This window comes from Andrographis paniculata, unplaced genomic scaffold (genome assembly GCF_009805555.1).
Source record: "Andrographis paniculata isolate CXL003 unplaced genomic scaffold, ASM980555v1 Contig74END, whole genome shotgun sequence".
In the NCBI taxonomy this organism is placed as follows: domain Eukaryota; kingdom Viridiplantae; phylum Streptophyta; class Magnoliopsida; order Lamiales; family Acanthaceae; genus Andrographis; species Andrographis paniculata.
In genome coordinates, this window is record NW_026137611.1 from 1017724 (window position 1) to 1036161 (window position 18438).

Consider the following 18438-nt stretch of genomic DNA (forward strand, 5'->3'; position numbering starts at 1 on the left):
ATTGTTTCAAAATATGTTTTAAAAATATTGGAATACTATTTTTTTTCAAAAAAAATAATAAAAATTAACCTAGTAAAATATTGTATTTAAAAAACAAATAAATAAAGGAGCAATATAGTTGCATAAAAAGGGAAAAAAATTCAAGAGTTTTAAAATTTTGAAAGAAATTAATAATAGTAAAAAAATTAATATCTGAGTTGATTTCACTAAAACAATTAAAATAGTATCAAATTTCCAAAATTATAATCTAAACAAAATTAGGTTAGAAGTGGATATTTATTAAAGAAAAATTATACACAAATAATTATACACCATATATGTATATACTTGATTTATTCAAAAAAATCAATGATTTAATTATAAAATATTACTTATTTTTATTTTTATCTTTATAAATTGTACAAAATAGAAAAATTGTGCAAGCAAGACTTGAAAGAAATGTCTACAGAAGAAAAAAAAAAAAAAAAAAAAAAAAGACAAGAAAGGAATAAACAATTATTTTCAAGCCTCATACTTTGAATTCAAACAACAAAACCGGAGCATGGGAAAAAGTTGGAAGGCACCACCATTCATTTCTATTTTAATTTTGATTTTTTTAATTATTTAATTAATTAATATATAAAAATATATTTAATATTTATTTTTAATATAAAATGTAATATATATATATATATATAAACATATATATGAGAAACTTCCTACTTAACCCCAAACTATCAACCAATGTCCCACTAATTGTAATTATCTGTACTTTTTAATCTCACATAAATTATCGCTCGCCATATAATTTGTTATTTATTTTTAAAAAAAATATAATTGTATATTTTAATCACATTTTAAATTTTATAATTTATAATCTTTCTGATTTTAATTAAATTATTTAATTATCTTAATATTAATCTATAATTATTTTTATTATACCATAATTATTTTTATTAATATATTTATTAATTACTTACTAATTATACTTTGCATCAATTTTTCTATTATAGTAACGTTGAAAATTTATTCAAGAGAAATGGAGCATTTAAATTTGTGATTGAGAATGATTGAAATAAAATTCCATAAACTATCGGAAAATCTCAAAACCCTCCGGGAGAGACTAAAACCTAATGACTAAGTCCATTCAATAAAGATTAAACTTGATCGATGTTAGCCAATAGTATTGAACTAGTCTATATTCCCCTTCATTTGTAAACCACTTTGGAGTGATAGCAATACTTTGAGCACGTGTTCTTGGTTTTTTCTTTTAATGACGCGAAAACCTGCTGCCGTTATCTGAAAGTACGCACCGAATAAATTTCCAGTCGAACCCTATATTCTACAAACTAGACCCGGAGAACAAATCACACTAAACGAACCACTTTTTGCTGCTTTTTGTATGCATTTGTGTTAATATAGTGAGATTGAATTAGCAAGCTTATAAATGAATTGCTAGTTTGACGGGAGAGTGTTAGAAAAAGAATAATCCTAAACACAACACTTTGAAGTGTGGAAATTTAGGATAATAGATGTAATGGTTATGAGTAGTGATGTACTAACTTATAATTAAGACATTGATATGAATGAATAAGAAAAGGCAAAATTATCCAATAACTCATATATAGTTTAGAAGTATAGTGTCATTTCCCCTCATCATACACAACGCACTGCTCCTACAAGATTGTGTGTAAAACCAACGAATCCTGTCCCGTTGTTCCATACACAGTGTGTATATATGTAAAACCAACGGAACTCTTTTCCGCTGTCCCATACACACACTGTGTATATATGTACACACATGTTGTATGTAAAGTGTTTACTTTATACATTTATATATATATACACACACTATGTACAACCATAAATCAAAGCAACATTTTTCATTGTAATAAAAATACCATCCCAAAAAATAAAAAATCATGTATAATACTTTCACTCAGTTCTATTCAATTTTGAATATTAATTATTATATCAAAACATAATACAAATTAAGAAAAAATTGCAAAAATACTTTTATTAGCGTCTTATAATACTAATAGAAAGACATTGTAAAAAAAATATATATATATAAATATAAAAATATTTTTAATATTAAATACAATTACGCAAAATATATCTTTTATCCACAAAAAAACCCTTCAAATTATTTCACAAAAATAAACGCACCATGCACTTCACAACATTTTAACATATTGCAAACATGGAGTAAATGTTTAATCTGGGAAAAGTCCGTAATGACCAGATGTGTTGTGCCTTTTTAATTTCAAAACAAAACCACCACCTTCCACAAACATATGTGTAACATATTTGATTAGTGTACAATATTTAAAAAAGTAAATTAATAATAATAATTTATTATATTACTTGTATGCAAACAATAATTTTTATATTTATAGTAAAAAAACTGGAATATATATATTTAAATATTTTAAACATTATATTAAATATCATTTATAATATCATTTTATAAATAATAGAATTTTATATGATACAATTCAATATAAAAATAGTTTTATTCATTTATGATCAACATAAACTATTTTTTTTAAAAACAAAAAAACCATGCTCAAACAAACCATCAAACAAACCATGCCATTTAGCTTAAGAAATGAAATCAGTAGTTAATTTGAGTGTACAACTGTACTAAATCAACAATGGAGGCATTAAAATCATCAAAAAAAATCACTCAGAGACCAAATCAACAACCCAATAAAGAACAAGAACAGATCAGGTTAAGATTGTATTAAAAAGGTTATCTTTACAGAAAAAGAAAAACCATTATCAAAATTGAATGGGAAATTTCTAGTTTCCCTATCCAATTAGATAGGTTCTTCCTTTCCCTGTTCCACAATAATCTCTAAAGCTATAGTTGAGAGCATACTTGCAATATGCAACCATCTTAGATATTCAAAGATCTCTAAACCATTTAGAAATTGTATTATCACACTTTCCAATATACAGTTTTTGTAAGCTACTCACAAGAAATAATTTTTGTCAACCTAATTAAATGGATAGAAAGAAATTGAAAACCAATCTTTGATCGAACATTGAAAATATAATCAAGATGTTTATTCAGCATTTGATGTTCTTTGTAAGCAGATCAAATTGAACGCAAGCACATCTGCACATAGATTTTCATTATGCATATGTTCTTCCTATATATTTAGATCGAAGGACCCCTTCGACTAGTCAAGAACTACTAATTTTATAACAGCAACACAATAATTCAAATAAGGATATAAGGAAAGCTTAAGATATAAACCCATTTCGCAGAGGAAAAAAACATAAAATATTAAGATGTAGAATCAAAGAAAAACTCTATAACACAACCACAAAGATTAGAAGAAAGTCACAAGATAAAACATAAATTATAAATTCAATGTCGATGCAACAAAATCTTTGCCCTAAGCCATACCAACGAAATTCAGAAAGTGCAAAACCAGTAAACGTTGTAGAGTTTTCAACGAGGCGGAGAAATGAATCTCAGTCGCCGCCAGCCTTATTGTAGACATAAGTAAGGCCACACTTACCACAATAGTGCCTGTCAAAGTGATTCGCCATGAAAGTACCTGCACCGCACTCATTGTTGGGGCACTCCTTCCTCAGCCGCTGCACTTTACCGGAATCATCCACCTTGTAGAACTGGAGAACAGCGAGCTTCACCTTCTTCTTCTTGTGCTTGATCTTCTTCGGCTTGGTGTACGTCTTCTTCTTCCTCTTCTTCGCGCCACCGCGGAGGCGGAGGACCAGGTGGAGAGTAGACTCCTTCTGGATGTTGTAATCCGCTAGGGTGCGGCCATCCTCCAACTGCTTCCCGGCGAAGATCAGCCTCTGCTGGTCCGGCGGGATGCCTTCCTTGTCCTGGATCTTAGCCTTGACATTGTCGATGGTATCGGAGGATTCAACCTCGAGGGTAATCGTCTTACCCGTTAGGGTTTTCACGAAGATCTGCATCTTCCGCGGCGGCGGATGCTAGGGTTTGCCAATTGGGTGAATGCGTTTCGAGAAGAAGATGATGCGGCTTTAAATACAAGTAGGGTTTGCTTGATGGGCCGGTTTGGTTTTTTATTTGAAAGCCCGGCCCATTCAAATTTTTTCTTTAAGATCATAATTTATATAAAATTAAAAATATAGTAACGTTATTTGATTTATTTAAAACTAATAATAATATTTGACGGCCCAAATCATTACGAGTAATTTATTATCTGCAAAACGGTGACTTTGTTGCGGATTGATTTTAAATACGCTATTAATTTTTTTTTTTTTTTAAATATTAAATTAAATATTTATTTTTATTTTTTATATTATATTGAACCTTTGATTAGGGATACGGTATATAAAGGTGAGAATTTTTAATTAATTAATAATAATTAGTTATGATATTATTATATTAATTTTTGTATAATTAATAATATTTATAGTTTTAAAGTAAATTTAATATATATGATTAAAAAAATTAAAATATATATTTAAATATTTAAAAATTATATAGCAATTAAAAAATATATGCAATATGAATATTATTTTGTAAAAAATAAAATCTTCTATAATACAAGTAAATAAAAAAATATTTTTGTTTATTTATAATTAACATAAATCAATTTTATAAAAGATGTGTAGTTTTAAATATAAATCAAAATATATATATTTTTTTAAGAGAGATGTAGAAATAAAGGGGTATTGAGTTGGTTCTACGTCATTTATGATGTTATATGTTATGTAGTTAATTAAGTTGATTTATATTTGTTAAATATATTTTGGTTTAATAATTTTTCTCAAAAATAGAAAGGTGTCAATTGTTACGGGACAAACAAAAAATAAAAATAATGTCAATTGTGGTGGGACGAAGGAAATACTAAAAAATTAATTTTACATTCAAAATATTACATCAATACCTATTTATATCACATCATACAACTATTCAAATTCAAAATTTTTACTATTCAAATCTCAACTCAAAAACCAAACGCCCAACAAACACACCCTAAATGTAAAATATTTGCAGATGAAGTTTACATACTATTATGCTAGTGGTCTGAAAATTTATGCTACTATCTGAAAATTTCTCAAAGCGTACATAAAAAAATACTAGTCGCAATTTCTCGCTTTATAAAAAAATTAATTAATTAAGTAATTAAAGTCATTAACTTATGTTATAAATAATTTTAGTATAAATTGACCTTATATTATTGATTTGAATTTGGTTGGCTTTTAAAAATTAGATAATCATGATAATTTAGAATTTTTTACTAAACAAAATAATACATATTCATTAATTTATAAAAAAATATTTTCTTAACAATACAATTCATGGCAACATACGAGCATGCACTAACTTATATAATAAACAACTTAACTATAAAATTGATTTTATATTGATTTAATTTGGTAGATATTTTAAAATTAGATAATCACGGTTAGTATATTTTTATTGATCAAAATAATAAATACTATTTCTTATTTCTTATAATAAAATTATATACACAATGTATGTTGGTTTTAAATTTCCGCTTAGAGCACACACGGTAATTTTTTCACTCTATGGACCTTAGTCACAAGGTCTAACGCCTACACCGTCAGGTTATCCTTTACCGAACTTAGATTTGAAATATTTATTTAGACAAATGGAGCAAAAAGCCCAAATGGCCACGCTAGTAAAAACCCAAAAAAGTTGAGATTGAGAGATGGATTAACCCACACTAGTAAAAGCCCAAATGGCCCAAGTGGACGTAAGTCCAATTAATTAAAAACTTGGTAATGTGTATTAATAGGTGACAGAATTTGCTTCGAAATTTTGATGGGGTTGACCAACGCTATAGTTTTTACTTATTTGATATTATTTTTTATTTATTATCTTTGTCACAATTATAACATGTGATAAGAATTTTTTTTTTTTTTTTAAAAAAACATAACAAAATAATAAATTTAATATATTGAAGAACAAATTAACATAATTATATAATAAAAAAATATTTATACACTAGATAATTAAATAGAATTTGGGATTTGGGGATTGGTGCCCACTGGCTCAAACCTCCTTAGATCCGTCACTAGTGTCGACATAGAAAAAGTAGTAATCATTTGATAATAAGGATGATAATAGCATTTTACGAGTTTTAGTGGGAGTTAAAGCAAATTATAAAATAATGTTACAAAAGTAAATAAAATATTCAATTAATTGAACCATTGAAAAAAGTCTCTTTTAGAAATAAAAGAGGAGCAATCCAATTAAAAAAAAAAAAAAAATCTAATTTCTTTATGATCATGTAGTTGTAGTTTTTTTTTTTTTTTATCATTTTGTAAAATCTCTTACTATTCTCACAGTATTCTTTGTATTTTCCAACAGAGCCAATCGAAATAGAGTTTGAAGGATTTGAACTTGTAATTTTATGATCACTACTCATCCTATTACACTCTTACATTTTTTCTTATATAAGTGGTTAAAGTTAAACCATAAATGATTATAGTTAAGAAAAAAAATAAAAAATAAATCAAAGATGATTGAACAAGATTGTTTGTCTTTCATTTCATTTTTGAAATAAAATTCCAAATAGGACATAAATCTCAACGACTAAGAATTGAAAATTGATTGAAGATTTGACAACTTGCGGATTTCATTAATCTTCAATTCGATTTGATTCTCACCTTCAAAAACTTGAAAATCGATTGAAGATTTGAGAACTTGCGGGCTTCATTAATCTTCAATTCGATTCTCACCTTCAAAAACTGGAAAACAACGAACAGTAACCTACAATAAATGAAATAATGTTAAAAATATATATATAGTATGTAAAATCAAAATATTTGCACACAAACCATTTCATAACTCATCTATATTTGTTTTACTTATTCAAAATGATAAAACAATATTTTTGTAGTAAACTAACTAAGAAACAAGAGAGAGAAGACAAAGAGAGAAAAATTTTAACCTCTACGTATGAATTTGCGATGAGAGGACCTATAACAAATCCTCCAATGCATTGATTCTCTGATTTAAAAGTTATAAGAAGCTCATCAAGTTGCATTGTTCCATCATAATGAATAATACAACGACCAAAAAGATTTGTAATAGAATAACAACCCTGCAAATATATATAATATAGTAAAAAGTTATTTAAATTAACATAAATATTTGCATTATATATATATTAATCTTACTAATGTTTGTACATGACTAAAATTTTCGTAAATTTTTTTTTTATCAATGGTACATATATTATAACTAATAAAAAAATTACAATATTGTCATAAGTTGCAATAGTACTTTTTTACTGCATATGAACAATGTAGAATTGAACTATTAATTCAAAATTTTCTATTAATTAGAAATTCTCGTATGATCATGTAGTACTCTAATCTTATTTTGAAAAATAAAATAAAATTAAAAGGATTAAAAAAACTAAAATTTTTATATTTAATTTGTTGTAATTTGACATGTGATCACCCGAAGAAAATTCAATTATGAAATATATGCCATATCTCATTCAAAACTAAAACATTAAATTAAGGCCATGTTCTTTTATTTATTTATTAGTTTTTATTATGAAAAAATCAAAATAACTAAAAAATATATTATTTTTACATATTAAACATCACACCAATCTATTATGCAAATGAAATCAACAAACCAACACACCTAGGACTCTCTTTATATGTTTTGAATTTTATTAGTATACTATTTTATATTGAAAATATTATATACATTAATTAGGAGCTCTTTACTATGCAAAATACATCCAATATTTAATTTCTATTCAACTTTTTTAAAAAAAAAAAAAAAATTACCTCTAAAATGTATCTAAATACAAACACAAACCTCTCCATTCAAATTGACAATTAAAGAACAAACTACAATGATCAAAATTATTCTTAATAAGAATAATATTGATTCTCCCCCTCTTCAAACTTCATAAAATAATAATTTTTGGTATAAAATAAGATTGTTAATAGAAACTTTAGAATATTATCCTATAAAGTAATACCAATTTTCTTTATGAAACGTGTGTCCATTATATTTATTATAAGAACATGATAAATGAAAAAAGTATTTGAGAGAATATACAATTTATTATAATAACGAAAAAGAACATTATATTAATATTTCAAAATATTATCTTAGCTAAAAGAAAAGAACATTATATTAATATTTCAGAACAAATATAAGTGAATATTGTATATAGAATTTTTTTTGGAAAAAAAAAAATCTAGTATATCTATAAGAATGTGCATGCATGAATAATAGTTTTCAAATAATGTAGTTTAACTCTCTAATATACACATTTTCTACAGTCTAGTGAACTTAAATAACATTTGACATATTAATTTCTCATATTTTAATATAAATAGTTTATTATTTCCTAGAGTTAACCTGTGTTCTATTTTTATCAATTAGTTAAAAAAAAATATAATAGATATAACGTATTATTATGTTGAAAGTTGAAAATAATAGTACAGAAGAATACCTCAATAGATTTTGTCGCACCACCAGTACGTATATATGGGTCGGACACATTACCATAGCACCAATTACACGACCCTCAATAGCAATGTAATTTGTATTTGGTCTTAGCATATGCTTTTTCTCATCGAAATATGCTCTTATCACTTCAATTATGTCCTGAAATGATAATTCAATTCCACTAATATCATAAAAAAGTATATCAACATCAAACCTTACAAAGAAATTGGTTGTACTATTTATATATGTACAATCAAATTCGTCGCAAAAGTCTTTACAAACGCAAATATAATATTTTTTGTATGGAAGCTTTTTAAGAGATCTAAAATCCCTCGCAAAATCAGTAGTAAAAATAGATGATGATATAAATTTCCCTTGTTCAATTCCATATAAAATCTATAAATTTGCAAGGGATTACATCCCTTGTAAAAATCCATCGCAAAATTCACAATATAGTGACCCATTCAAGCGTCCACTCACACCAAGTGTCGGGGATATCACAAATTTCCTACTAAGCCTTGACATCATTTCACCATTAAGCAAATATATTTAATTTTGTCAAGTTATGCTATACTTCAATCCCTACATCACATGAAATATTTTACGTTACACCATATGTACTTTATATGGTAGTTAGTGTGATTCTTGAAGTCGCAACAAATATCGCAATCATTATTCGTACACATTTGATTGTCATAACATGCGAACTCTTAAATGGACTTAAAATATGTCATTGATGCATCTTATTATAGTGTTTTTGTTAATCTTCGTCTCATATTACTTAATTAATGTAGTTGGGCCGAAGGAATTATTTGAATTGACAGAACATTGATTCGACCTTTGGATATTTTTACTATTACATCAAATATAACATCTTTTGAAAGTGTTTCAAAATAAGGCCAATTTAAGACTTTGATATTGTAATTGCACTCTTAATAATTTTATACATGAGTAAAATAAGATATTTATGAGATAGAAGCAGATAAATTGATGTTTACGTAAAAATATTTTAATTTTTAAAATTATGTGATTATATTAAAAATAATTTTATACAAAACGTATGGTCGTGATTTTCAAGTTCCATGATCAAAGAAATTCAAAGATCATTGTTCTTTTTGCCATTATTAATAAAAGGATCATAGTCAAAAGGCATAATCTATCTAAGCTACCATTGCTTGTGATTATTTTTATTTTATTTTATTTTATTTTACTTTTGTTGTAGTTAGCCTATACAATTAGCTTGTATATAATGAATTTTATAGACCCATGCATCAACAAAATTAGAATTTTGTTCTCTAACCACTTTAGCATCGACATATATTTCACCGAGCCATGGAGCAAAGACACATGATAAAATACTAAGTTGAGTAGATACAAGTTATAATAGATATAGAAAGAACGATGGTATGTTATTTATTGAGATATACTAGAATTCAAATCATGTACATTGCCTTCGTTTGAAACAATGATAGAATATGCTTTCGTTTTAGTATATTGAAATACTATTCGAGTTTTTTTATTTTTTTTAATTGTAGTTTCAAATATATTCTTTACAATTAAAATTTTATTTTACCCAAAAATATTATATTCAACACTATTATATCAAAAAAATAAAATAAAATAAATAAACAAATAAGCTATTTAAAAGATTGAAAATATAATACAAATAAGCAAAATTGATTCAAATAATATATTTATAAGAAATTAAACAAATTATACTCTATTAATAATTTATTGTTATCTAAACAAGTACTATTAACATCAAGAATGCAACCAATTAAAAGTTCACAAAAAATTAAAAGTTCTAAATTCAAAAATTAATGTTTTTGCTTAAGTTATTTTTTCTTTAATAAAATAACGAAATATTTAATGTGTCATATTACTATAATATAAAAATATATATATGCAGCAAAATTTGTATAAAAATAGGAATTTATGTTTATTTATAAATCGTTACAATTTTATTACAAATAACAATTAAATAATAAATTATTTTAGATAAGTAATATATCTTACTCAAATTACACATTGTGGGCTGATAGTAAGCTCACGAGATTATATATTATGGACATATATATTATATTAATTTTAATTTATTCTAAATAATATATTTACAAAAATATAAAATAATGTTATGTTAAATTATTTTTGGCCCGACTCAAAATGATTAACTTAGTCACTAACGTTCTATGAACTTAAATAACAACAATAATAAAATTAAATAGCAAATAAAAGGAAAACATAATAATTACCTTGTGTTTGTTGATTCTGAGGATACTTCGGGCATTATTCAGTAGTGATTATGTACTTTGTTGTGGCCTTGGTCTCCGAATAAGAACTCCACTTGGTCGATGATTTTGTTGTGGCCTTGGTTCTTGAATTATGAGTTCCTCTTGTTGAGGATTTTGTTGTGGCCTTGGTCGTTGAATTAGTACTCCCCTAGCTTGTGGATTTTGTGGTGCCCTTGGAATCCGGTTGACAACACCCACTAGTTGAGGACTTTGTGTTGATGCTCCTATTTGTGTGTTTAGAGATTTGAGCGGTTGAGTGATAGGTATATGTGCTTCAGGTTGTAGGTTCTGGAGAGTCACTTGTTCGGAATTTCTTAACGCCCCAGATCTTGATGGAAAGGATCGTCGGGAACGCTTAGATTGGTGTAAGTTTGGAGCTTCGAGTGCAAGTACAATTTTTGAACGATCACCAGGCAAAAGATTGTTAGTTCTATGAAGTTTTTGGTTTACCATATTGATTTTCAAATTTTGAAATAAAGAAAACTGTTGGAATTTTTGTGTATGAAATAAAGTAAAACAAGACAATTGATGGATATATGAGTATGAAGATGAACACAAAAGATTATGAGTGTATAATTGAGAGTATGAAATATGAAGGAGAAAATCAGATTGATAATTTGGGAGAATTGAAGAAAAATAGACTGTGAAAAATCAAAATTCAAAATAAAAATCTTACACATAAACATAGTTATTAGGTGAACTTACTTTTTAAAACATAAAATTGATTATCACATAACTCTCATAAATTTAAACACATGATAATAAAATCAAACCTATTCACATGAGCTTACTATATAAAAATAAAATTCAATGTACTATTTAAAAATTAGATTGGACACACTCACATAAATTTACTGTATAAAAATGATAGTAAATATATTTATATGAATAGTTGTATAATAATAAATTAGAAAAACATAAATAAACATATTATTCACATGAGTTTACTATATAAAAATAGAATTAACTTACTATTTAAAAATTAGATTGTAACATTCATATAAATTTACTGTATAAAAATGATGTTAACTACATTTATATGAATAATTGTATAATAATAAATTGTAAGAACATAAATGAACATATTATGGAAAATTAATATTGTGCCCATTAAGTGAGTATAGTAAAAAATTGGACGATAAATCAACTTGCTATGCAAAATTCATATTGTATCCAAAGTAAGTATAATAATAAAATTGGAGAAACATATATCATCTTTCTATATAAAATTGGTGTGACACACTCAAATGAATGTACCTTCTAAGTTGTGTTGAATCAGGTAAATTTATTAAATAAGATAAGGGTGTGTTTGTTTGGGGGTTTGGATTTTGGATTGGGATTTGAATAGTAAAAATTTTGAATTTGAATAGTTGTATGATGTGATATAAATAGGGTTTGATGTGATGTTTTGAATGTAAAATTGATTTTTAGTATAATATAAAAAATGAAAAATAGGTGTTTGATTTGATGTTTTTGGGGGGAAAAAATTAGATGAATAGTGGAAATCCTCCAAAATCCTTCAAACAAACACACCATGTGCAAGTTTTATTAGAATGTGAACATTTCAATCAAAATTATAAGTATACACCTGTATATATATATTTTTTTATCATTTTGTAAAATCTCTTAGTATTCTCAGTATTCTCTGTATTTTCCAACAGAGCCAATCGAAATAGAGTTTGAAGGATTTGAACTTGTAATTTTATGATCACTATTCATCCTATTACACTCTTATATTTTTTCTTATATAAATGGTTAAAGTTAAACCATAAATGATTAAAATTAAAAAAGAAGAAAATAAAATTATGAAACGAAAATTGCAAAATAAATTCCTAAGTACATACATATATGCGGCAATTATTATAATAATTTTCCTCTCTTACCAACTAATAATAAGAAAATACATTTGGTATTGTCATTCACTTTGATGTGATTTTAGTTTCAATATCAAAATAAAAAGTAAAACTATGTCTATTTGATGGACAATTTTTTTTTTCAACCAAAATTATTAAAAACTAAATCAAAATATTCAATTATTCATGATGATAATTTTCTTGCAACTTGCAAATGTTGAGATAAACTATAATTAATAAGTGCATTTGACTGAAATATAATTTTTTAATATGAGCATGAATAAAGATTCATATTTCTAATCGTAATATAGAAATTCTATTACCACAAAAAAAATAAAATAAAATAAAAAATTATGCTAACCGAAAAGAAATCAAAACATGATTGAACAAGATTGTTTGTCTTTCATTTCATTTTTTAAAGAAAATCCCAAATAGGCATTGAAAGTTAACATGACATAAATCTCAACGACTAAGAATTGAAAATTGATTGAAGATTTGAGAACTTGCGGACTTCATTAATCTTCAATTCGATTCTCACATTCAAAAATTGGAAAACAACGAACAGTAACCTGCAATAAATGAAACAATGTTAAGATATATATATATATATATGTAAAATCAATATATTTACGCACAAACCATTTCATAACTCATCTATATTTGTTTTACTTATTCAAAATGATAAAACAATATTTTGCAATAAACTAAGAAACAAGAGAGAAAAGATAGAGAGAGAGAAAGATTTTGACCTCTACGTATGAATTTGCGATGAGAGGACCAATAACAAATCCTCCAATGCATTGATTCTCTGATTTAAAAGTAATAAGAAGCTCATCAAGTTGCATTGTTCCATCATAATGAATAATACAACGACCAGAAAGATTTGTAATAGAATAACAACCCTGCAAACATATATAATATAGTAAAAAGTTATTTATATTAACATAAATATTTGCATTATATATATATTAATCTTGCTAATATATGTACATGACTAAAATTTTCGTAATTTTTTTTATCAATGGTACATATATTATAAATAATAAAAAATTACAATATTGTCATAAGTTGCAATAGTATTTTTTTACTGCATATGAGCAATGTAGAATTGAACTATTAATTCAAAACTTTCTATTAATTAGAAATTCTTGTATGATCATGTAGTACTCTAATCCTATTTTGAATAAAATAAAATTAAAAAATTAAAAAAACTAAATTTTTTATATTTAATTTGTTGTAATTTGACATTTGATCGACCCGAAGAAAATTCAATAAGGAAATATATGCCAAATCTCATTCAAAACTAAAATATTAAATTAAGACTATGTTCTTTTATTTATTTATTAGTTTTTATTATGAAATTATCACAACAACTAAAAAATATATTATTTTTACATATAAAACATCACATCAATTTTATTATGCAAATAAAATCAACAAACCAACACACCTAGGACTCTCTTGATATGTTTTCAATTTTATTAGTATACTATTTTATATTGAAAATATTATATAAATTAATTAGGAACTCTTTACTATGCAAAATACATTCAATATCTAATTTCTATTCAACTTCAAAAACACAAAAAAAAAAAAAAAGAAAGAAAAAAAGAAAAAAAATACCTCTAAAATGTATCTAAATACAAACACAAACCTCTTCATTCAAATTGACAATTAAAAAAGAAACTACAATGATAAAAATTATATTTAGTAAGAATAATAACGATTCTCCTCATCTTTAAAATTCATAAAATAATAATTTTTGGTATAAAATAAGATTACTAATAGAAACTTTAAAATATTATCCTATAAAGTAATACCAATTTCTTTTATGAATGTGTGTCTATTATATTTATTATAAGAACATGATAAATTCAAAAACTATTTGAGAAAATATACAATTTCTTATAATAATGAAAAAAAAAAACATTATATTAATATTTTAGAACATTATCTTAGCTAAAAGAACATTATATTAATATTTTAGAACAAATATAAGTTAATATTGTTACTAGAATATTTTTTGAAAAAAAAAATAAAAAAGTTTAGTATATCTATACGAATGTGCATGCATGAATAATAGTTTTTAAATAATGTAGTTTAACTCTCTAATACATATTTTCTATAGTCTAGTGAACTTAAATGACATTTGACATATTAATTTCTCATATTTTAATATAAATAGTTTATTATTTGTTAGAGTTAAACTGTGTTCTATTTTTGCCAATTGGTTAAAAAAAATGTAACAGATATAAAATATTATTTTGTTGAAAGTTGAAGATAATAGTATAGAAGAATACCTCAATAGATTCTGTCGTACCACCAGTACGTATATATGGATTGAACACGTTACCTATAGCACCAATTACACGACCCTCAATAGCAACATAATTTGTATTTGGTCTTAGCATATGCCTTTTCTCATTGAAATATGCTCTTATCACTTCAAGTATGTCCTAAAATGATAATTCAATTTCATTAATATCATAAAAAAGTATATCAACATCAAACATTACAAAGAAATTGGTTGTACTATTTATATATGTACAATCAAATCCGTCGTAAAAGTCTTTACAAACGGAAATATAATATTTTTTGTATGAAAACTTTTCAAAAGATCTAAAATCTCACGCAAAACCCGTAGTAAAAATAGATGATGATATATATTTCCTCGTTCAATTTCATATAAAATTTATAAATTTGCAAGGGATCACATCTCTTGAAAAAAATCCATCGCAAAATTCACAACATAGCGACCCGTCCAAGCATCCACCCACACCAAGTGTCGGGGATATCACAAATTTCCTACTGTGCCATGACATCATTTCACCATTGAGCAAATATATTTAAACAAATTATACTCTATTAATAATTTATTGTTATCTAAAAGAGTGATGTTAACATCAACAATGCAACTAATTAAAAATTCACCAAAAATTAAAAGTTTTAAATTCAAAAATTAATGTTTGTGATTAAGTTATTTTTTTTATAATAAAATAACGAAATATTTAATGTGTCATATTACTATAATATAACAAAATATATATATGCAACAAAATTTGTATAAAAATAGAAATTTGTGTTTATTTATAAATCGTTACAATTTTATTACAAATAAGAATTAAATAATAAATTATTTTAGAAAGTGATATGTCTTACTCAAATTACATATTGTGGGCTGGCAGTAAACTCACGAGATTACATATTATGGACATATATATTATATTAACTTTAATTGATTCTAAATAATATATTTACAAAAATATAAAATAATGTTATGTTAAATTATTTTTGGCCCAACCCAAAATGATTAACTTAGTCACTAACATTTTATGAACTTAAATAACAACAATAATAAAAATAAATAGCAAATAAAAGCAAAACATAATAATTACCTTGTGTTTGTTGATTCTGAGGATACTTCGGGCATTATTCAGTAGTGATTGTGTACTTTGTTGTGGCCTTGGTCTCCGAATAAGAACTCCACTTGGTCGATGATTTTGTTGTGGCCTTGGTTCTTGAATTATGAGTTCCTCTGGTTGAGGATTTTGTTGTGGCCTTGGTCGTTGAATTAGTACTCCCCTAGCTTGTGGATTTTGTGGTGCCCTTGGAATCCGGTTGACAACACCCACTAGTTGAGGACTTTGTGTTGATGCTCCTATTTGTGTGTTTAGAGATCTGAGCGGTTGAGTGATAGGTATATGTGCTTCAGGTTGTAGGTTCTGGAGAGTCACTTGTTCGGAATTTCTTAACGCCCCAGATCTTGATGGAAAGGATCGTCGGGAACGCTTAGATTGGTGTAAGTTTGGAGCTTCGAGTGCAAGTACAATTTTTGAACGATCACCAGGCAAAAGATTGTTAGTTCTATGAAGTTTTTGGTTTACCATATTGATTTTCAAATTTTGAAATAAAAAAAACTGTTGGAATTTTTGTGTATGAAATAAAGTAAAACAAGACAATTGATGGATATATGAGTACGAAGATGAACACAAAAGATTATGAGTGTATAATTGAGTGTATGAAATATAAAGGAGAAAATCAGATTGATAAACTGGGAGAATGAAAGAAAAATAGACTGTGAAAAGAATGGATCTGAAAGTATGAAAGCAAAATAAAAATAATTGGCAAGTATATAAATATATATGAAAGATTAAAGGTAATAAGTTTGTAAATTGGTAATTCTATTAATATTATATAAATATTTCAAAAACTAATTTAAAAGTGAAAGAAATACAATGTACTGGATTAGAATTATCTACAACTTAAAGGAAATATAATTACCACAATACTCAGAATAATAAATATAAAAATATAAAAATATAAATATAAATATAATTATGAAAATACCTAAGTTTGGAAGCAATTATGACATGGATATGCAAAATTAATAGAATTTTATATTATATTCAAAATAACACATCAAATAATTATTTCAATTAAAAATTTTACTATTTAAAATCAAAATTCAAAATAAAAATCTTACATATATCAAACAATTATTTCAATTAAAAATTTTACTATTTAAAATCAAAATTTAAAATAAAAATCTTACACATAAACATAGTTATTAGGTGAACTTACTTTCTAAAACATAAAATTGATTATCACATAACTCTCATAAATTTAAACACGTGATAATAAAATCGAACCTATTCACATGAGCTTACTATATAAAAATAAAATTCAATGTACTATTTAAAAATTAGATTGGACACATTCACATAAATTTACTGTATAAAAATGATAGTAAATATATTTATATGAATAGTAGTATAATAATAAATTGAAAAAACATATTATTGACATGAGTTTACTATATAAAAATAGAATTTAACTTACTATTTAAAAATTAGATTGTAACATTCATATAAATTTACTGTATAAAAATGATGTTAAATACATTTATATGAATAATTGTATAATAATAAATTGTAAGAACATAAATGAACATATTATGGAAAATTAATATTGTGCCCGTTAAGTGAGTATAGTAACAAAATTGGAAGATAAATCAACTTACTATGCAAAATTCATATTGTATCTAAAGTAAGTATAATCATAAAATTGGAGAAACATATATCAAATTAAATTTATGGTACCATCTATATATATTTTTTTTTTTAAAGAAAAGACAGAACAATTTTTTTTTATCATAAATTTATTGTAAAAACCAATTATAAAGTTTAGTCATTCATATATCTACAATGTACAACCTAATAAATATAATTATCCATAGTACCGGCTATTGTGCTCACCTAAATATATTTAATACTCATAAAATAAGATGAAAGTTTTTGTTGTTAACTTTTAAAATTATTTTAATTATTTTTTCATATTTTAAAGTTTTAATTGTATTGGATAGGAATCAATATGTTAGGAATCAATATGTTTCTCCATATATATATATATATACTTTTAAATTTTAGATAATATATATTTTGATGACGTGGAAAATCATAATCGTTAGTCTTTGAATGCGTTATAAGTAATTTTTAACCGAATTTAATAACCTGTAATTTTATATTTTGAATATTTCGATAGGTGGATTAAATATATAATTATTTCCGAACCTAATAGTCCGCAACAGAGAAAATATTTTTAGTTTTTAGTAGGTGATTAAATATATAGTTATAAATATATTATTATTTTGCTTTTAAGGATATGACAATCATTATTGCTTCCTTAAACCCATTTGTTAGTATTAGCATGCAATGTTATACTTATTTAACAATAAAAACCAAAATTAATAAAATAAATTTTTTGATTTCATATATAAGTGGTGGCTAATAGATTTTTTTTAATGTATTTCAGCATTTATTATTATTATTTTGCTTTGGATTATTTTTAAGGATTT

The 18438-nt window shown here is 25.0% G+C and overlaps 1 protein-coding gene across 1 annotated transcript; it reads right to left on the reverse strand.

Moving 5' to 3' along the window:
• Positions 1-3282: 3282 nt before the first annotated feature.
• Positions 3283-3990, reverse strand: LOC127266112 (ubiquitin-40S ribosomal protein S27a). The gene has a single exon (XM_051296242.1). The coding sequence runs from the start codon at positions 3934-3936 to the stop codon at positions 3466-3468; it is 471 nt and encodes a 156-aa protein (XP_051152199.1). The 5' UTR covers positions 3937-3990; the 3' UTR covers positions 3283-3465.
• Positions 3991-18438: the final 14448 nt, after the last annotated feature.